The sequence below is a fragment of the Musa acuminata genome, chromosome BXJ2-8 (assembly GCF_036884655.1).
Source record: "Musa acuminata AAA Group cultivar baxijiao chromosome BXJ2-8, Cavendish_Baxijiao_AAA, whole genome shotgun sequence".
Lineage (NCBI taxonomy): Eukaryota > Viridiplantae > Streptophyta > Magnoliopsida > Zingiberales > Musaceae > Musa > Musa acuminata.
This window is the reverse complement of record NC_088345.1, coordinates 2,617,744-2,639,049: the sequence shown is the minus strand read 5'-3', so window position 1 is coordinate 2,639,049 and position 21,306 is coordinate 2,617,744. Positions and strand designations below refer to the sequence as shown.

At 39.1% G+C, this 21,306-nt stretch overlaps 3 protein-coding genes across 3 annotated transcripts; all 3 read left to right on the top strand.

Annotated features, from left to right (window-relative positions):
* Window positions 1-879: 879 nt before the first annotated feature.
* On the top strand, window positions 880-4,775 carry LOC103993929 (cysteine-rich receptor-like protein kinase 44). The gene is made up of 7 exons (XM_065119082.1): window positions 880-1,749; window positions 2,795-2,920; window positions 3,156-3,286; window positions 3,367-3,571; window positions 3,740-3,977; window positions 4,062-4,212; window positions 4,308-4,775. The coding sequence occupies exons 1-7, from the start codon at window positions 885-887 to the stop codon at window positions 4,641-4,643; spliced, it is 2,052 nt and encodes a 683-aa protein (XP_064975154.1). The 5' UTR covers window positions 880-884; the 3' UTR covers window positions 4,644-4,775.
* A 5,247-nt stretch (window positions 4,776-10,022) lies between these two features.
* LOC103993933 (22.3 kDa class VI heat shock protein) lies at window positions 10,023-11,275 on the top strand. Its single transcript, XM_009414172.3, has 2 exons — window positions 10,023-10,528; window positions 10,870-11,275. Exons 1-2 carry the CDS (start codon window positions 10,222-10,224, stop codon window positions 11,148-11,150), a joined length of 588 nt encoding a protein of 195 aa, XP_009412447.2. The 5' UTR covers window positions 10,023-10,221; the 3' UTR covers window positions 11,151-11,275.
* A 1,439-nt stretch (window positions 11,276-12,714) lies between these two features.
* On the top strand, window positions 12,715-20,675 carry LOC103993934 (chitin-inducible gibberellin-responsive protein 1). The gene is made up of 2 exons (XM_009414173.3): window positions 12,715-12,836; window positions 18,523-20,675. The coding sequence occupies exon 2, from the start codon at window positions 18,555-18,557 to the stop codon at window positions 20,229-20,231; it is 1,677 nt and encodes a 558-aa protein (XP_009412448.2). The 5' UTR covers window positions 12,715-12,836; window positions 18,523-18,554; the 3' UTR covers window positions 20,232-20,675.
* The last annotated feature ends 631 nt before the right edge of the window (window positions 20,676-21,306 follow it).

Here is a 21,306-nt window from a genome sequence, read left to right as displayed (position 1 = left end):
ATCAACCTCCATCCTGATCATAATGCTAATACTGTCTGTAGTGATGGAAAGCATTTGTAGCATGTGGAGATGCTGTGTTGTGAAGCAATGACCGTGCTAAATGGGATTCAAGAGGTGGCATTAGTTGAGCTTAAGCTGCTGCTTGTTGAATCTGATTCGCTGCTACTCATACAAATTTTGCAAAAGAAAAATGCTATTCCATGAGTTGTGAGGAATATTGTTCATAGAATTTAGAGCCTCATAGATTACTTACTTGATGTATATATTTCTTTTATATACTTTCTGAGAACAAGACATTATAAGGTTGACAAGAAAGTTGGAACGATCATATCATGAACCCTATTTAACCTTGATCTTCATGTTGGTTGGTCATCGAGGAAGTATCCGAGCACTCATTCATCTATCGAGCGAGTTTTCAAGTCTTCTTTTTCAATCATATCAGATTTTTTAACAAAATTAGTATATTTAGTTTGATATGATAGATATCGATGATGACTGGATTAGTCTGATTTAATTTTAATCCATAAATATAAGAAGTCATCTTTGCTTTAATCAATTAATGTCAATTTAAGCATAGACTTTCGATGCCACCTTAGTACATAGATTTTTGTTGAAAATAATTATTTTCTTCCATTAACATCATATCTACTAGGAATGAGACATAATATCTTTATTAGACATTATTATTATTATTATTATTATTATTATTATTATTATTATTATTATTATTACTCGGCGAGAATGAGACGGGTGAAGGTCATGGGTTCATGTCATACGTGGAAGGAACATTTTATTTATATTGACGAGATTTTTATTGTAGCTCTTCTTGAAAGTGGCTGAGCTACGCTTGCCCAGACACTCGCTTCGTTGACTAGTCAACCAAAATGACTTTTGTCTTCCTTATACCAGCAGTCGCAGGTGCCATCTGCAAGTTCATCGTCTTCCCTTCCACCATGGCCACTTCCGGATCCATCTCCCTCCTCTGCCTTCTTGTCGTCCTCTGCTTCTCTTGTTCTCCTGCGATGGCCCAGCCGTTGTACCAAGTTTGCGACGATACTGGCAACTACACCGCCAACAGCACCTACAAATCCAACCTCGACCTCCTCCTCTCCCTCGCCTCAAACGGCTCCCTCTCCGGCTTCTACAACGGCACGGCCGGACGATCCCCTGACCAGGTCTCCGGCATCATTCTCTGCCGCGGCGACGTCACCACCGCCGACTGCAGCTCCTGCCTCGCTACCGCCGGTCAAGTCCTCCTCCAGCTCTGCCCCAACAAGAGGGGCGCCACCGTCTGGTATGACGACTGCCTCGTCCGCTACTCCAACAACCAGTCCTTCTTCTCCTCCACCGACAACTCCCCCATGGCGTACTTGGTGAATGAGAAGGACATAGCCGAAGTGAGTCGGTTCGACAAGCTGGTGAGTGAGTTGATGAGCGGGATAGCGGACCAGGCGGCGGCGAGCAACGGCTCCTCGAAGAAGTTCGCTACCGGGACGATGAGCAACTTCACGTCAGAGTTTCCGATCGTCTACGGGCTGGTGCAGTGCACCCCAGACCTGTCAAGGAGTCGGTGCAGGCAGTGCTTGCAGAAGCTGTTCGACGTGATACCGAACCTGTTCGAGGGGAAGCAGGGCGCGAGGGCGGTGGGCGTGAGGTGCAACATGAGGTACGAGGTGTACTCCTTCTACCAAAGCACCCCGACGCTGATACTTACTGCTCCGCCAGCCTCTGGTGGCAGTGGAGGATCAGGTCAGCCATTAATTCCTAGCAATATGCATCATATATATTGTTGTATGTATATTCCTGCTATGTCTACTTAAATATATTCCTCCAAATGTTGTTGTTAATATCATCATCAAAAACTAATAAGCTATAGCTCAAATTAAAGGAATAAATATAAAAATCTATGGCAAAAAATAAATATAATCTATTGCTTAGAGTTTTTGTGGTTTTTATGTGGGATAACACCCGATCTGATGTCTCCTATTCCTACTACAATCTTACATTTATCAGACCAGTGGGATTCACAGGATCATACTTGTGGAAGACAGGACAGGAAGTCCACATCCTGTCGTTTTTCACAGAAGCAACATAAGACCGAAGAACAGTAGAAAATTGCATCGAGTCCTAGAAAACTCACACCACAAGCATCAGCCTGCACGACTCGGTGAGGCATTCTGCGTACAGCTGCACCGAAATGAATCATCCACGTAGCAGTAAGAGTCGAAACAGGACAGATGACTCTGCTCTGCTGTCCTCCTCACAAAGTCGCCACTGCGTTTGGTGTGACATTATTAATGTTTGTGACAACATCACCACTGCGTTCATTGGACCGAGAAAAGGCGATGCACGACAAAGGAAATAGCAAGAACGAGTTTGCCTTCTCCACTCTCTCATCTTCCCATCTGATGCTCGTATGAATGATTAGATGTGAAGATATATATAATATCATATAATTAATAGGTCAAGAACATTAATTTTTTTACTTCTTCTGGGATAAGTAATACCATAAATGAAGGAAATTACAAATTCTACTGGGCACATAAGTGCGTTCCTCAGATTAGGGATACATTCCATGTACTATGTTTTCATTGATAATTTGGAGAATAAGTGAGGAAATATCAGTCTATTCTAACAAATTTAGCTAGACTTTTTATCCTTTGTTATTTTTATTTTATTTTCACTTATTGTTGCAGCATATGAGTTGACAAGATTTGCTTATTCTCGAAATACATAAGCCAAAAAAAAAAAAGATTGCCAACAGAGACTCATGGAATTACACATCTCGATGCAGGAAAAAAGAAGAAGAATTCAACAGGGACTATTCTTGCAATTGCGATACCTGTGGCGACTGCAGTGCTACTGATCTCCATCGTTTGCATTTGCTACTGGAGGAGGAAGTCAGCTAAAAAACCTTCCTGTAAGCTGAGACTGAAAGCAATTTTTTGCCACATGTTATTGCTATTCCAAAATTCCAGTTTCTTTTCTACCATTTTGGTCAGGCGGATACAATTTAGCCTGACCAAGGAAGGAAGAGAAACATCGAATGATGTTACTGTAGCAAAACATGATTTACCTATGTCTGTTAATTTAAGTGAACACAAAGGAAACAGCAATAACTTTGTATAGATTGAATGCGTGTGTTCTTTGTGTAGATGAGACTGACCCGGAGAAGATCACGAGTGTGGAGTCCTTACTATTTGATCTATCTACGTTACGAATAGCAACATGCAACTTCTCGGATGAGAATAAACTTGGAGAAGGTGGCTTTGGTGCAGTTTACAAGGTATTATACAAGTCTATTAGATTGCAATGCCATATGCACTATACTTTTTCTTGTGATCATGATCTCATTTTCTTGTGCAGGGACTGCTGCCTGATGGACGAGAAATCGCAGTCAAGAAGCTTTTAGCTTCTGAACAAGGGCTTGGGGAGCTGAAAAATGAACTTGTTTTGGTTGCTAAGCTCCAGCACCGGAATCTCGTAAGATTTTTGGGCGTTTGCTTTGAAGAAGAGAAGATGCTGGTATATGAATACGTTCCTAATGGAAGCCTCGACAAACTTATGTTTGGTGATTCTTCTTCTTCTTCTTCTTCTTCTTCTTCTTCTTCCTACACACATCCCTATAACCTTAATAATTGTTGGATCAAACGTACTCTTGCTTTGTGCATGGTTGCATGCCGTATTCATACGTTCCTTTTTGAATTGGTAAATTCAATCATCTGTGTTCATCCATTAGATGCTGAGAAACGCGAGCGGTTACACTGGGGAACCCGATACAAGATCATCGATGGAATCGCGCGAGGCCTGCTATACCTACACGAAGAATCCCAGCACAAAATCATACATCGGGATCTAAAAGCCAGCAACGTTCTGCTGGATTCAGACATGAGCCCTAAGATCACAGATTTCGGTTTAGCGAAGCTTTTCGGCGGAGACCAGACACAGGGCACCACAAGTCGAATCGTGGGAACATTGTGAGTAGGACTCAGTATGATCTTCTCTCATACAAATAGGTTTGCTTATTAGTCTTCCTAAGGTACTTTTTGATTTCGTTGCAGTGGGTATATGGCACCGGAGTATGCCATGCACGGCCACTTCTCAGCCAAGTCAGATGTATTCAGCTTCGGTGTTCTGGTTCTGGAGATTTTGACAGGGAGGAAGAACACCGGTTCCTACGACTCTGCGAACTCGGAAGACCTTCTAAGCTATGTGAGTATGGAAGTGCATTCGTAAACCCGATACATATGTGGGTACTGATACAATCCCATACTGTGACATCGATCATCTTGGTCTCTCTGAAACAGGCATGGGAGAGGTGGACCGCAGGAAGAGGCTTTGAGATATTAGACCCCGTTCTGGGCATCCAGTTCCCGAGTAGTGACATGTTGAAATGCATCAAGATCGGACTGCTGTGTGTTCAGGAGAAGCCAGTTGACAGACCCAATATGTCCACAGTCGAAGTGATGCTGAACAGTGACAGTGTGTCTCTCCCAGCTCCATCACGGCCTGCATTCTGTGTGGGGAAGAGCAGCATGGACCCAAACTCGAACAAATCGATTCTCGGTACAAAAAACCAAACAACTCAGTCTGTAACAATGTCACCAAATGAAGTTTCCATTTCAGAATTAGAACCGAGATAAAGAGTAGCCAGTGATGGATGACCTTATAGTTTTGCTTATGGATGCTAAGATACTTTGGCACTGTAATAATTTATCGACTCACTGCTGCTTGCTGTATTATTTATATGTAAACCTACTTTTTATCTTGTGTGAGTGTGTGTGTTGACGTTGATAGGAAGAGAGGATAGAAATATCAAACAGAGGAAGAGTAGGACAAGCTTTCAATCTTCTATATTTCTCTCAAGAAAAACACTTTTACAATTTCAGAAATTCTATTTTTTTACTCATGACCCAACATATGGGGTTTATATAGTCTCCAAAGATACATTATATTAATTGTATTCAAGATGAATCATTCTCTTTCAAGAAACCCTTTCAAGAACCAATAACCAATTTGACTTATCCTTCTATAGACTTTTAATCCATTTTTTCTTCTTGATGTAATGATTCTCCCACTTGATGCAATGAACCTTTTTATGCCTCTTGAACAAGTTTAATTCCAACATTCTCCCCTCTTAAACTTGTTCCATCCAGCATGCCAAGTTTTCTTCGAAGTTGTTGAAATATTTCAAATTTAAGAGGTTTTGTGAGTATATCAGCCACTTGTTCACTTGTCTTGACATGATGTATCTCCACTTCTTTATTTTTGATATGATCTCTTATGAAATGAAATCTTGTATCGATATGCTTCGATCTTTCATGATAGACTGGATTCTTGGCTAAGGCAATAGCTGATTTGTTATCAACATAAATCTTGGTTGACTTCTCCTGTGGCATATGAAGTTCTTGGAGTAATCTTCTTAGCCATATTGCATGACAAACACTAGAAGAAGCTGCTATATATTCTACTTCACAACTTGATAAAGCAACGATTCGTTGCTTTTTTGAAGACCAAGTGAATGTAGCTTCACCAAAATAAAATACAAATCCAGTTGTACTCTTCCGATCATCGTAGCTTCCGGCCCAATCACTGTCACTATATCTAATGAGCTCCAACTTTTTAGATGATGAATAGAACATTTCATACTCAATTGTTCCTTTGATATATCGTAAAATTCTTTTAGCGACATTTAAATGAGATGTCTTTGGAACTTCCATAAATCTACTTATTAAACCAACTCCAAATAGTATATCAGGTCGAGTGCATGTCAAATACCTTAAACATCCAACTAGACTTTTATAATAAGTTGGATTAATGTATGTACCTTCACCTTCCTTGGTCAACTTGGTACCATATTCAACAGGTGTATCTGTAGGATGACAATCTTCCATAGAAAACTTCTTTAAAACCTCCTTTGCATAATTTTCTTGTGAGATAAAAATTCCTCCATTATCTTGTATAACTTCGATACCAAGGAAATAAGTCATTAAGCCCAAGTCGGTCATCTCAAACTCCTTTTTCATAGAGTGCTTAAAATCTATAATCATGGAGCTACTATTGCCTGTAAATATTAAATCATCTACGTACAGGCATACAAACAAGATATCTCCATTAGAGTTAGATTTCGTATAGAGAGCATGTTCATGTGGACATTTAGAAAAACCATTTTGAATAAAATAAGTATCTATTCGAGAATTCCATGCTCGTGGGGCTTGTTTAAGCCCATAAAGAGCTCTCTTTAACTTATATACTTTGTCCTCTTGTTCTTGAATAATAAAACCAGGGGGTTGTTGAATATATACCTCTTCTTCAAGAACTCCATTAAGAAATGCTGATTTGACATTCATTTGTAAAATCTTCCATTTCATTTGAGCTGCTAGAGAGATAAGTAATCTTACTGTCTCCAATCGAGCAACTGGCGCAAATACTTCTTCATAATCAATTCCATATTGTTGTTTATATCCCTTTGCAACCAATCTGGCCTTGTATTTCTCCACCTCTCCTTTTGCATTTCTTTTTGTTTTGAAGATCCACCTAACACCGATAGCTTGGTGGTCTTCTGGAAGTGTAGTAAGCTCCCATGTATTATTTTTGTTAATGGCATGAATCTCTTCATTCATAGCTTGTCGCCATTTTTCATCTCTATAAGCTTCTTCGAAGGTTAATGGATCATATCCTGCAAAAAGACAAAATAATGAAAGTTCATCATTGTTAGTATCAATCCTTCGAGTTATTTCATATAGGTCCTGAATCGGTCTTGTCCTTCTTATAATTGGACTTCTTGAATCATGTGACCTAGCTGATCTTGGTGATGATTCTGGCAAAGCAACTTCGGTGCTTGCTTGTATTATATCATCTTCTTCTGAAACTACAGCTTTCTTATGCTGCTCATCACTTTTCCAGTTCCAAATCTGTTGTTCATCAAACTCAACATCTCTTGACATCACAACTTTATTTGTGATAGGATTATAGAGTTTGTAACCATTGGAATTTTCTGGATAACCTAGCAAAATGCATTTTTGACTTTTATCCTCCAATTTTGTTCTCTTCTCTTCTGGTATCTTAGCAAATGCAACACTTCCAAAAATCCTTAAGTGATCAACTCTTGGTTTTTGTAAGCTCCATGCTTCTTCTAGTGTAACATTACCAATTCGCTTTGTCGGAAACCTGTTAAGCAAATAAACTGCACAAGCAACAGCATCACCCCAAAATTCTTTCGGAATTTTTCTTTCCTTTAACATGCATCGAACCATATTAAGGATAGTCCTATTTTTTCTTTCCGAGACACCATTTTGTTGAGGTGTGTATGGCATGGTGAATTGATGTAGAATTCCATTATTTCTACAAAAACTTTCAAATTCATTTGATATATATTCACCACCTCTATCTGTTCTTAAACATTTAATCTTACAACAACTTTGTCTTTCAACCAAATCCTTAAATTCTTTGAATTTGCTTAAAACTTCTTTCTTTTCTTTTAACATATAAACCCAAGTTTTTCCACTATGATCATCCGTGAAGGTAAGAAAATACCTGCTTCCTCCAAGTGATACTGGATTAATAGGGCCACAAACATCTGAGTGTACCAGATCAAGTCGATTCCATGCTTTTTTTGTTCTTCTCACTTTGAAAGGCTTTCTTTCTTGCTTACCCATGACACATACTTCACACAATTTTGCTGGGCGATCAATTTTTGGCATTCCTGTCACCATATTATACTTTTCTAGAAGTTTCAAAGCCTCAAAATTTAAATGAGCATATCTAAGATGCCAAAGTGTAGAAATATCATCAATATCAGCTTTAAAACAATTTGATTGATCAAAAATACTCAAATGTAGAGGAAACATTCTATTCCTTGCCATTTTCACATGTGATATCAATGTTTTATTCTTGTCACGAATTGAGAGAGTCATATCTTTCATCTCAATTTCATAACCTTTTTCAAGTAATTGTCCCAAACTTAGAATATTATTTTTCATATCAGGAACATAATAAACATCTGAAATGCATAATTCCTTGCCATTATTAAGTTCAAGGAGAATTTTACCTTTGCCTCTTACCGGTCTTTGAGACAAATCACCAAATGTAATATTCCCGGAATAACTTGTATCCATTTCTGAAAATAGCTCTTTGATGCCACACATGTGATTTGAGGCTCCTGTATCTAGATACCATGTCATAGACTGATCATTTTTCAAATTTTCATAACTCATTAGCAAAACTTGATTTTCCTTCTTTTCTTCCTCAACAAAATTTGCCTTATCACCTTGATTGTTAGGATTATAATAACATTCATAAGAGTAATGTCCATACCTTTTGCAAACATAGCATTGTATTTCAGACCTTTTAGAGTTTCTGCCACGTCCACGGCCTCGGTCACGTCCTCGACCATAACCTCGGCCTCTTTGGCTATAATTTTCTCCAACATCTTCACTGTTTGGAGATTCTTGATTGGTCAGATTTCTGCCTCCTCTTCCTCTTTGTCCTCGTCCTCTTCCTCTTTGAGAATTTGATTCTCTTTTATTTTCAAGAGCAAACTTAGCTTGTAGTGCTTGCTCCATAGTTTTCTCTTCTCCTCTTTTTGTAATCCTTTGTTCATGAACTTGAAGGGAACCCATAAGTTCTTCTAAAGACATTTTTTCCAAATCTTTAGATTCTTCAATCGCAACAACAATAAAATCAAATTTCGGATCTAGAGATTTCAATATTTTTTCTATTACTCTCTGATCATTTACTTGTTCACCATTTCGTCTCATTTGATGAACAATAGAAATGATTTTTGAGAAGTAATCAGAAATGGTTTCAGAAGTACCTTGTTGTAATTTCTCAAACTCGGCTCGTAAAACTTGTAGACGAAGTTTCTTTACCTTATCAACACCACCGAATGCTCTTTGAAGCATTTCCCAAGCCTCCTTTGAAGTATTTGCTGGAGCGATGATCTCGAACATTGTATCATCAAGGCCTTGGTAGATTGTGAACAAAGCCTTTTTCTCCTTCTTCCTTCTTTCTTTGAGTTGTTTTCTTCCTTCTGCATTCATTGCTCCTTCTTCTGCTGGACTTGGTTCAGCAAATCCATCTTCTACAAACTCCCATACATCTTGGGAGCCTAGAAGAACCTTCATTTGGATGCATCATATGTCATAATTTTCTTTTGTCAATCTGGGGATCGGGAGTTGGATGGCACTTGAGGAAGAAGGCATAGCTTAACCTATGCTCTGATACCAAATGTTGATGTTGATAGGAAGAGAGGATAGAGATATCAAACAGAGGAAGAGTAGGACAAGCTTTCAATCTTCTATATTTCTCTCAAGAAAAACACTTTTACAATTTCAGAAATTCTATTTTTTTACTCATAACCCAACATATGGGGTTTATATAGTCCCCAAAGATACATTATATTAATTGTATTCAAGATGAATCATTCTCTTTCAAGAAACCCTTTCAAGAACCAATAACCAATTTGACTTATCCTTCTATAGACTTTTAATCCATTTTTTCTTCTTGATGTAATGATTCTCCCACTTGATGCAATGAACCTTTTTATGCCTCTTGAACAAGTTTAATTCCAACAGTGTGTACGTACATATAGGTTTCCATTTACCAACCAAAGGTATATGCTCATCTATATTAACACAACATGCAGAAAAAGTCAACTCCATTGACAACCGTTTACTTTTTCTTTGGAAAGATGAGGAGAGAGGACTTGGTTGGGTAATTTGTTTTTCCACTTCGATCGGTATCGGAGAACGGAGTTGCTTTACAGAAAGAAAATTCTAATCGGCACCGCAACAACAGAGCAAAGATATGGATCGGATATGACGACAGTGACATCATCGATCGTAATATCTGGAGACCTCACATTATCCGATGATTCGATCGTATCAAGTGTTGGGACCAACAGCGTTTGAATTGAAACAAAAAGAATTAATCAGGTAATTGATTTTTATGGTGTGTTGTTCTCCATCCCCAACTCTGCAAATTTCGTTTCTACTGCTTCCTCTTTGCCGATGGTTGATTCGTTTCAGATCGGAGATGGATAAGCATGGCACATATCCACTGTGATGGAAAGCTACAGAGAAGGACAAAGAAAGAGAGATTCCCCCTCAAGTAATTCAAGGGGAATCCGATCCCTTCTTTTCCAAAAGGCAGCTCACCGAAGCTTTTATAAAGCAGAATTCCATTTTGACCGTCGCCCTCGACGCTGCTGCTTCTTCGCCGATGCCGCCCCGAAGGGCGATCGATGTCCGGTCCGGCGACCCGAACCCGCACAAATGGCGCGTCCCCCTCACCGAAGACGCCTTCGATTCTTTCATTGCTCACGGCGGGGACGCTGCCCGAAAGGTGTTCGGCGAAGGTTCGCTCTTCAGCCCGTTACTGTTCGGCAAGTTCTTCGACCCCGGCGATGCCTTCCCTCTGTGGGAGCTCGAGTCGGAACCGCTGCTCTCGGGCCTCCGGAGCACCTCCAAGACCTCCGTTGATTGGTTCGAAACGGACTCCGAGTACGTCCTGAAAGCTGATTTGCCAGGTACAAGCTCGTCACTCATCCAAATCATCTCACTCCCATCAATCGATAAGCTCATGTTCGTGATGAGAATTCCATCCATGTCACGCACCAACTGGAGGCGGCAACCGTTGCTTCTGCTTTGCAGGCTGAGATTCTTGTAGTCCGATGGCAGTACTGATTTGTATCGTGATCATATATATACTTACCTTGGTTTAAACCACGTAAACTGCAGACTGCAGCACTCTAGAGAAATCAGTTCATGAGAAAGATAGATCATGCTGGATTCTTTTCCTTGCAAGAATTCTACTTTGAAATGGAAATGATCAAGTTAGGCAGAACTTTTAACACCATGCTTTCGGCAGCTGCAAGAAAGTGCGAGATAGAAGTATGTGGCCCCAAGGAGAAGGTGATGGACATCAGCGGGCTGTGGAGAGGGCGAGAGACGGATGCAAGAGACTGGAAGATCGGCCGCTGGTGGGAGCATGGATTCGTCCGCCGCCTGGAGCTGCCACAGGATGCAAATTGGAAGAAGATGGAAGCCTACATCACTGATGACATCTTACTGGAGATAAAGATCCCAAAGCAGACTTCTGAGAGCAGCAAGGTGCATGCTGTGCAAGCCAAGGAATCCGAATTCGTGTGAACCTACGGTGGCAATAAGTGTCATCTACAGTATATCGCGGCGCTCTACGGAAAATGATGTATATGATGATGCTATGATCATAGTATATAATTTATTATGGTATGATATTAATATTTCTCACGTAAGCTAAGCTCTTTTAAGAATTGACAGTAATTGATAATTTATCACTGCAAATGATAGTGGGGACTAACTGTTGAATTCTTCATGGCGTGATGTTGCCAGGTTTTCAAGATAGCTTGGCCACTTTTTGGTTACCCGACTTTTATGTCATGTTTTTATTGGCCCTTTATTTTTTTTATCCCCTTCCTTTCTTATTTATAATAATTATATATATATATATATATATATATATATATTTATATATTAGAATATCTAACATATATTCAAATATATGATGATCCTATGTAACATCTCATTAGTCTTACATCGAAAGTTGACAATATGTATGATTAGCTTATAAAGACATGATGAGTGTACTATGTTAACTCCCACTTAAGCATTTTGGTCTGATGGATAGAGTCAGAGAACTCATCACGCTTAAGCATTTTGGTTAGTTGGCTCATCAGACTCGAGTCGTAACACCCTAATCCTAGGTAGGTAATTCAGGACTAGCTACCCCTCAAATTTGGTAGTGGAATTTGCCCAAACATCAAACCATTTATTACAAGGACCTACAAGCCACGTAAAATATTAGCAAGATTCCATCTCCAATGCACTTTAATTCTCTTTCTGTTCTTTCATGCACCGTGACTCATGGACCTTCCTTCTTAATTACTCAGATTAATCCAATCCAACTCAGTGGCCTAACCGCAGCATGTCGCATACCAATAATTAAAAGCGAAAAGATTGCAGCTCGGGTCTACTGCACATCATATCGAACTGTCACATCTTCCGTGCGAAGATGTGCACCACTAACGTGCTTCTAGAAATGCTTGCACAGTACCCCTCGTACCCACACGTCTTTTGGTCTCATGTACACGTAACCTCATGGGACCAATCTACCGAACAATCACGTTGAAGGTATAGCGCCGGGTTCCGTGAAGGAGTAGAAGAAAATAATGTTTGAAATTTTAAAAACGTTTAAATTTCTTTCCTCGTGGGACCCGCATCGCAATACGTGTCCACGTCAGTGCTTATCTCACTACTAGGATCCGTCGAACGGACGGCTGAGAGGGGTCAAGCCAGTCAAAAGCGGCGAATAACGATCACCGCCCGTCGGTTCCGCATCGGACTGTGACACTCACGATGCCGGCGCGACAAATGACGTCAGACTCGAGACCCCGCGTGTCGAAGACGAGGTCCCCACGCGTCACGCGTGTCACGTGGGGGCAGCAGGGATTACGTGACGAGGCGCTAATGAGCACGCTGGCCGAGTCGCGCTCATCGATTCCGCACGTGGGCCTCGCGGTCCTGCGGACCGCGAGATCTCGATCGGACGGCTCCAATTGGTGGAAGGGGAGGTCGGCCGGGGTGATGCAGGTAGGATGGTCAAGGACGCGGGACGTTGACTGCCGTCAGCAACGCCGTTAAGTCGGACGGGCGCTAGCTCTCCTATAAAGCCGCAGCTTTTGAGAAACTATCGCGCACCCCAAAAGAGAGATTTTTCCTCCGTTGTCAAGAGAGTGTGAAGACAGGTCGGTGGAGAGCGGTGAAGGGAGTGGGAAGCGATACGGGGAGATTTAGAAGGTGAAATTGGCCATTTAAATGGTTATTTTTTATGGTTTTCCTGTGGATTGTGAGCAATTGATGGTTACGGCGGTTTCTGTCGAGTTATTGTCGTTTGATTGGATATTTTTTTCTGTATTTTACGGCGATTGGAGCTTGTTTACTGCGTAAACTATGGTTTTTGAGGAAGTTGATTCGGATGGAAGGTAAAGGGGAAAAGTTTTCTTTTTGGTCTTTGCTTTTGCCTTTTGGAGTAAGTTCGGTGTCACTCATCTTTAGCTTGAGGCGTGGTTGCTTTGATCCTGGGGGTTATAACTTATAGGGGTTATACTTGAAGGATGGTAGAACGTCCTGGGACCTGCGTCTTTTTCGCCTCCATTTCTTAGATGATGTCGTCGAATTAGAGGTTTTTTTCCTGACTAATAATGAGTTTCTGGCCATTAAAACGGGAACAAAAAGCTAAGATGTAGTGATTGAGTTATTAAGCTCATGTGTTTGTTCCTTCAAGCTTTCCCCTTTTGTGTGGGTTGGTTGTTTTCGGTTGGCTAGAAGATGCTAGGAGCTGGCCGATAGGCCTTATATTAGATTAATGATTGATGCTAACATGTGTGTGTCTCATCAAAATCTGCAGTGACAATAGAAGTTTTCCTAACTTCGGCATGGAAGTCTTTTAGTGAAGTTTGTGTTGGTCGTCCGGCTAACATAGGACTTAGGATCCAATTTGACCCTTGTGGCCTTACACAGAACAAGCACCACGTTAGAATCAAATCAGAGTGGAGTCGATAGCTGTCCCTAAGCTAGATGCACATCAGGAATATACTTAACAAGAACCTCCAACGCCGGAACAATCAGAGCACAGCAGATGTAATTTGAGAAGGTAACTAACGAGTGAATGCCAAAAGAAGAGGAGGAGGAGGGGGAGGACAATGGTAAACCACCATCAATGGTCAACCCAGACAAAATGACATCTTCCATTGCATTGCCATTAGGGTTGTCAATTAGTGATCACATATTTTGTGATCGGCTAACAAGTTAGCCTTTTGAGAGTTCCCCATCATCATTGTTGCAAGTCGTTCATTCCCGTTGCTAACATGATGCTTTATCCCATTATCACCAATCTTGTACTTTACTTAACCCAAGAAGTGAAAAAGGAAAAAAAAAAAAAAATTCTTGTACATCAGTATTATTCTTCTTTATCTTCCTTCCCTGCTTTTCCACATGCTCTTTCTGTAAGCTTATCTGACATTTCTAATGGAACAGCCAATAGTTTGGACAATGATTTGGTTTTTCACAAAGATATTGCTTTTTGCACCAACCAAATATTCCTATCTAGAGAAACATCTGTCTCTTATCTTATCCAGAATTAATTAAATTTCTTTATCACCTTACTATGTTGGTATTATATATAGTATTATTGGTGTAATTTCATTTTGCTGATGTAATAAATCACTACCATATATTACCTTCAGGCTTTTCTAAATGAGAGCTAACATAAAAAACATTTCATTAGTTGGTCATACTTGAATACCTTTAATGTGTGACGTCAAAGATTCTATTCTCTTTCAAGGAGTGGGAAATTCTCCTCCAAGGGGAGAGCATTAACTGGTAATTCCTTAGTGGTACATCCTTAGAAGAAATAGATACAGCCTTAACTGGTAATTCCTTGGTGGATAAGGGGAGAGCAATAACTTAAATGGTAATTCCTAAGTGGATAAGGGTAGATCAATAAGATTTTGAGGAAAGCTGGAAGAAAACACAAAAAAGTTAATTTTATATTTGCTATATGCAAAAGACCACATCTGCTGTAACACAATCATATAAAGTGACCTTTCTGGTGTTTACAGCCAATAATTTATTGATTCTTATGTGTAGTTACAACCTAAATTATGTCTTTTGGGGATGAGAATGATAACAACTAAATTTGCTATTATAAGTTGTATGTTCCGTGTTCAAATCAGTGTTTTTAAAAGCGTTATTTGCCAAGGTCCCAAAACGTCCGAGGTACTAGGTGCTTGTCTAGACGTCTGTCCAAGTGAAACGAGATGCTCTTAAATATTTAATTATAGAACATATATAATATAATTGATAAATATAATTATATAAATAAAAAAATGACATAAATTGAAAATATGTAAATACTAAGTCATATTATTTATTTTCTAATAAAAATATATTAAAAGATCCAAAATAATAAAACTTTATATCAAATTCAATCATCAACATAATCAACATTGCCATTTTCAAACTTATCATCATGTTTTTCTTTCTCTTGTCTATCTTAATCAAAGTATATTTCCTCCTCTTCAATAATGATAGGAGATGAATTTGAGGCTTTTGCGTTCATTTTTGCTTTCATCATCTATCTTGTATATGTTTGTAATTCTCTAACACCTGAGGTTCTTATCACATCTCTTGTCACGCTATCATCTTCGAATACAAGCTCATCTTCGGCATCTTGCAAATTTACACTCACTTCCCTCACCAGCCACTCATTTGAATTATCAACGTCTTGTAATAAGATTTGATCAATATTATTTTGCAAATCATGATGGGCCATTCAAGGCTTGATTATACTTTATATAAACTAGATCATGTAACCGTTGATGCTCTAACTGATTTCTTCTCTTTGTGTGAATATGTCATGTTATATGAATACAAAATATATTAATACATCAATCTAAAAAAAAATAGATTAATTAAATTAAAAATATTTTGTGATCTTTATATGCTTAAAGACAAGGTCTGCAATTTCATACCGTACTGGAGTTTCGACAATCGCTCGGTACGATACGAAACTGTGTACCGAGCGGTATACCGTTCGGTATACCGCTCGGTATATATATATATATATATATATATATAATCCGAAAAAGGCGACATCGTGTCGCCTCGGCGATGTCGCCGAACGTCGCCTTATATATATATATTATTTTTTTTTTCATTCCACCGGTAGCGGGCGGTCCGCGTACCGGTATGCCATCAGACCAGTATGTACCGGGCGGTATCATTCGGTATTGCCTTCCTTGCTTAAAGATACTCCAGTTTCGCTTACAACCCGTAGTACTATAATTCAAACTAAGAATTTTGACAACTCATTTTATTCATCAATTTCTTCCATAAACTTGTCAAGAAACTCATATATTTTTTCTCTAGATTTCATAAAAGAAGATGCATCTATTAAATTTACAAACATGATTCCTAAAAAACAACTGATTATACAATTAATTATATTCATATGTCTCTTGTCGATTTAATCATCTGACATAATATAATAATCATGCTTTACCGATGATTTTTTATGACCCTTCAATAAGCCATTTTTGTAATCCGACTCTTTCTTCAATAATGGAACTTACAACTCAGAATAACTTGGATATTTTAATCCTCTATCATATCTTCCAATAGTTTCAATCATTTTTTTAAACTTGTCCAAACGACAAGTATTAAAGGGAATTCCAGCTTGATAGAAGAAGTGAGCAATGTGCTCAATCATTTTTTTTTTAATTTTCTTATCACAAGCATCACTTATATTTGACTATCTTAATTTTGCTCATATTTGACTTATCACAAGCATCACTTAATACATATATAAGTCTATTGGTTCCTTTTTTACCTTTCTTAACAATCATGATTTCTTTTTCTTTTCTATCATATACTCTGGCATTGACACTTTTTGAACGATCTTCTTCGTCATCTATGTTGAACATCGTCCTCGGGTAAAATCTCATAAGATATGTTCTTTTACATCATGTGGGCACTTCTTGCATGCTAATGTATTCTTGAAGTTCCTACTTGATGCTACTTTGAACAAAAAAAATGCCACCTCGTAGTAGTCTTATCACAAAAGATGCAAGTAACCGCATTAGGATCTCTAGGATTTTTAAGATAATTGTATTTTTAATCAAGATTTTTTCTTGAATTTTTTGATGAATCTTCTAAATTGTTTTGTACACTTGTCATTAACCTTGAAACCCTAATAAAAGTTCTAAATAAATATAGATTAAAAGTGCTAAATAGGGTGAGATGTAGCCATAACGGTAGTGGTAAATAGGGTGAGAAAAGGAGTTACCGATGGTGGAACATAAGAAAGGTGTCACCAACGATAGAACTTGGGGAAGGAGAGTGTAGCAGTGATGGAGGAACCTTCGGACGACGACAGTAGTGGCAAATGAATTTGTGGACGGGTAGCGGTGACGATGGATGGAGCGTAGGCATCGATGACGACTGCCTTTGGCGGGACCAGAGGTGAATTGGGGCGGCGAAGTAGGGTTTAGGGGTCTTGGGGGGGGGGCGAGGGGGACGGTTTATCGTTGGTTCTTTCAAACCAATTTGATACTGCTCGATCGACCCAGAGTTGACCATCTGGTTCAATTGTTCACAATTAGGCACTCACCCGAGGCGGCCGACGCTTGGGTTCAGGCGAGCGCTCAAGTGACGCCTCGTCGAAGCGTGTCGCCCGACTTATGTGCGAGGCGCTTGGGCCTCGCCTTAGCTTGCCCGAGCGCCTTTTTAAATCGTTGGTTCAAATATCAAAGGTTTTACAAATAAAACAATTAATTGTATTTGTCTTTTTTTTTTCCTTTTGCATGTTTATGCAGTAAAATTTCTTAATGTTGCCTCACATTCATTAAATAAAAGTCTAATTCATATTTCTTTTCTTTCTATGTCCTCTTTTTCTTCTTTTGCATGTGGATGTGCATTTGCACGCATGAACATTTGTGTGCATGCTCTTTGCAATCTATTCTAAAAATAAGTTTGCAGATGCAGTTGAGGTCAGTCCATGAAATGCTATTATGCAGAATAGGCAAATCATGATAGTTCTTTTGTTGTTACCTACAAATATATTATTGGCTTATACCATGTCTCCTAGGCCTTATATTTGTCAATTTAGGTGTCCTTAAATTCTGCAAAACGAATGTAGGAGGATGTGCTAGCATAAGGATTTATCATGTGTGTAATCAACAAGTAAAATCTCAATATTAATGTTTGATACTACAATACCAACTACTTTTAGTTAAATCAAGTAATCATAAATACCAATGCTAGAAAACTAGATAAAGTATTGCCACCTATATCTAAATTTCTGTCTCTTCCTCATGCTAAGGAAATCTTATTCATTTTTTCTACTTCATTCAGTCAACAAAAGATCACCTGTGTTCTTTTTTTTTATTCTTTCTTCGAGTAATTCTGGTTAAAGCTCTTCAGTAACTAAACTAAGAGATATTATAAAGAGAATTTATACATGTGGCTAGCAAAAGGATGTCTTGTTTACTGCTATCATAGACAGCTATGAATTAGTTGGCTTAAGATTGAGAAATGGGCATTGTAGGACCCCAGGATATTTTCCTTCTTCATCTAGGAGGCCTTCAAATTCTCTGATTTTATTCTACCATTAATCTAAAAGATAAGTTTACACTAGTGTAGCTTCCTAAGTTGCGAATGATGGCTTCTTCAGATAAGCTTACACTAATGTAGCTTCCTAAGTTGTACATGATGGCTTTTAAAATTAAAGCACATATGTAATTAATCAGATTTAAATTGTTAAATTAATCACTATTACCTTTATTTTTCTCTTTTTAATTTATTTATATGCATCCCTCAGTTCCGTTTTCTTTCTGAAGTGGTTGTAGCCTCTTTCATTTTCCATTGACAAACATGCTTTTTGGTGATATTTGCTGATGAGGTCTGTTCTTGCTCCTATATGCAGATATCTCACCGATTGATGCTCATCCTTCTAGCATGGACCTCCATCAGTTTTATGGATTGAGTGGCACAGACATATCCTATGAATTCCCTTCTCCAAGAAATCTGGCTTGTGCTGAATGGACTTTTGATTCAATCAAATTAGCTATTGGCAATTCGCTGAGCTCCCCTTTTTCCAGCCAGTTTGAGTGTGACAATTTTTCTGCAATTAGTGATGGTAAAGGACAGACTGAACGGTACAGCTCTCCGTTAGACAATGACGGTGCATTGATGCAGTCCCAAGTTCGTCTTCTATCGGACACTCAGGTACCATCAGAATCAGTACATGCAGTTTCCAGCCAGAGGATAAGGTATGCTCTACAAGAGATTGAGACTGTTCTCATGGCACCTGATACTTGTGAACCAATCGATCCTGATTTGAATAAAGATAAACCACCTCAGCTCAGAAAGCAGGGGTCAAGAACGAGGACCCGTGAGGTCCAATTCAAGTCTTCTGATCCTGCACAGCCTCAGTCTCTCTCTGTTACATATCTAGATATGAGCCATGAAATCCGTCAGGAGAAACGTCTTAAAAGAATAAAGTTTGCAGGTGGTGATGTGAAACAGCTTCTAATCGAGTGTGCAGAAGCTTTATCTGAGAATAAGATAGATAAATTTGAATTATTGGTCGAGGAAGCCCGAGGTGTTGTTTCTATCAGTGGTGAGCCTATCCAGCGTCTTGGTGCTTATATGCTAGAAGGGCTAGTGGCAAGGCACGAGTCTTCTGGCACCAGCATCTATCATGCCTTGAGGTGCCGTGAGCCAGAGAGCAAGGAGCTTCTCTCTTACATGCGGATCTTGTATGACATCTGCCCCTACTTAAAGTTTGGATATATGGCAGCGAATGGAGCAATTGCTGATGCACTGAAAACTGAGAACAGAATCCACATCATAGACTTTCAAATTGCTCAAGGTACCCAATGGATCACTCTTATACAGGCATTAGCTGTAAGACCTGGGGGTCCACCACATGTGCGAATCACAGGGATCGATGACCCAACATCGGAGTATGCCCGAGGAGATGGCTTGCAGCTAGTCGGGAAGATGTTGTCAGACATGTCCAAGAAGTTCAATATTCCCCTCGAGTTTAAAGGCCTCCCTGTGTATGGCCCCGAGGTCACAAGAGAAATGTTGGAGATTAGACCCGGGGAAGCACTTGCCGTGAACTTCACTCTTCAGCTTCACCACACACCGGATGAAGGTGTCGATGTGAACAACCCTCGTGATGGATTGCTCCGGATGGTGAAGGGATTGTCTCCGAGAGTGACGACGCTGGTGGAGCAAGAGTCCAACACCAACACAACATCGTTCTTGACAAGATTCATGGAGACTCTAGAATATTACTCTGCCATGCTTGAATCAATAGATGCGACGCTGCCGCGGGACAGCAAGGAGAGGATAAACGTGGAGCAGCACTGTCTGGCAAAGGACATAGTTAACATCATTGCCTGTGAAGGGAAGGAGAGGGTGGAGAGACACGAGCTACTCGGCAAGTGGAGGTCCAGGCTTAGCATGGCCGGTTTCAAGCCTTACCCACTCAGCTCCTATGTGAACTCCGTGATAAAGACTCTATTGGGATACTACTCTGATAAATATACCTTGGTGGAGAAAGATGGCGCGATGCTGCTGGGTTGGAAGAACAGGAACCTGATCTCGGCTTCTGCTTGGCACTGATGATGGCCCATTTGAGATAAACCTTGAGGAACCACAGATGAGATTTATTTGGTAGTGAACTTCCACTCTCTTATCCGATGCAGGTTTCAGCTATTGTTTCTCGTACCTATTCGTGAGTGCGGCATCTGCATCTCTTGTGGCAAACTTACTCCATTGCACCAAATGACCCAAGGAGCTTGAGGGTGTCAGCCAAATGTTCTTGAGATGATCATTATTCTCTTGGCTTCCTGTATAATCTTTTGAATGTGTACAATGGTTCAAGCCAACAAACTGGATGTGTGTAACACTGTGAGATATATGTATTTCTCTCTTCCACCTCGGGTTGAATCGATTGTTTGGGATCATGCTTCTCATGGTTTAAGAGAAAATACCATAGATCAGATGACACAGGTTGTAAAGAACATGCAAGATCAATTATAATGATTGATTCCTTTTGCATTTTCACTGAGTGTGTGATTAAAGTGTAGTAATCAAGTTTTATATACATTAAATTATAATTAACGTATTAATAGGATCATAAATAATATTTATATCTTATTTTCATAAGATTTGTAATACCTATGTCTTATGAAAATGATAAATGATATATTCATATTTTGCTTGTATTTCAAAAATATAGATCATGATAAATGATATATTCATATTTTAAACCAAGTGTTTACATTTCAAAAATACTATCTATACTATTTTACGAAATGTTAATTGAGCATGCATAAACATCAATATTTTTTAAACATATTATATAACAAGAAGAGATATGATTCTTTCGTGCAACAAATTTAATTGTGTTAGCGGACTTGAATATGAGTTTAAGTTATCGTAATGAAAATTTATATAATGACTAAGTTGTGATTGAATTATAATAGTCCTTAAGTAAATCTTGAATGAATTTAACCATAATTAAAATAAATAATTTTGAGGTTTAAACATCATTTGTATGAAAGATAATAACTTAGAATTACATATGCATGAGTGGAGTAGTGGATGATTAAGTGAAAATGAGAAATCAAAGAGGAATGCTATCTTAAAAATATTGAGATTAATAAGTAAGATTAAAGGATAATTTTAGAATAAT

Coding starts and splice junctions, on each gene's coding strand:
- LOC103993934 (XM_009414173.3), top strand. CDS start 18,555: ATGGACCTCCATCAGTTTTATGGATTGAGTGGCACAGACATATCCTAT.
- LOC103993933 (XM_009414172.3), top strand. CDS start 10,222: ATGCCGCCCCGAAGGGCGATCGATGTCCGGTCCGGCGACCCGAACCCG. Junction 10,529..10,869: donor CCTGAAAGCTGATTTGCCAG/GTACAAGCTCGT, acceptor TGCTTTCGGCAG/CTGCAAGAAAGTGCGAGATA.
- LOC103993929 (XM_065119082.1), top strand. CDS start 885: ATGACTTTTGTCTTCCTTATACCAGCAGTCGCAGGTGCCATCTGCAAG. Junction 1,750..2,794: donor TGGTGGCAGTGGAGGATCAG/GTCAGCCATTAA, acceptor ATCTCGATGCAG/GAAAAAAGAAGAAGAATTCA. Junction 3,287..3,366: donor GCTTTGGTGCAGTTTACAAG/GTATTATACAAG, acceptor TTTCTTGTGCAG/GGACTGCTGCCTGATGGACG.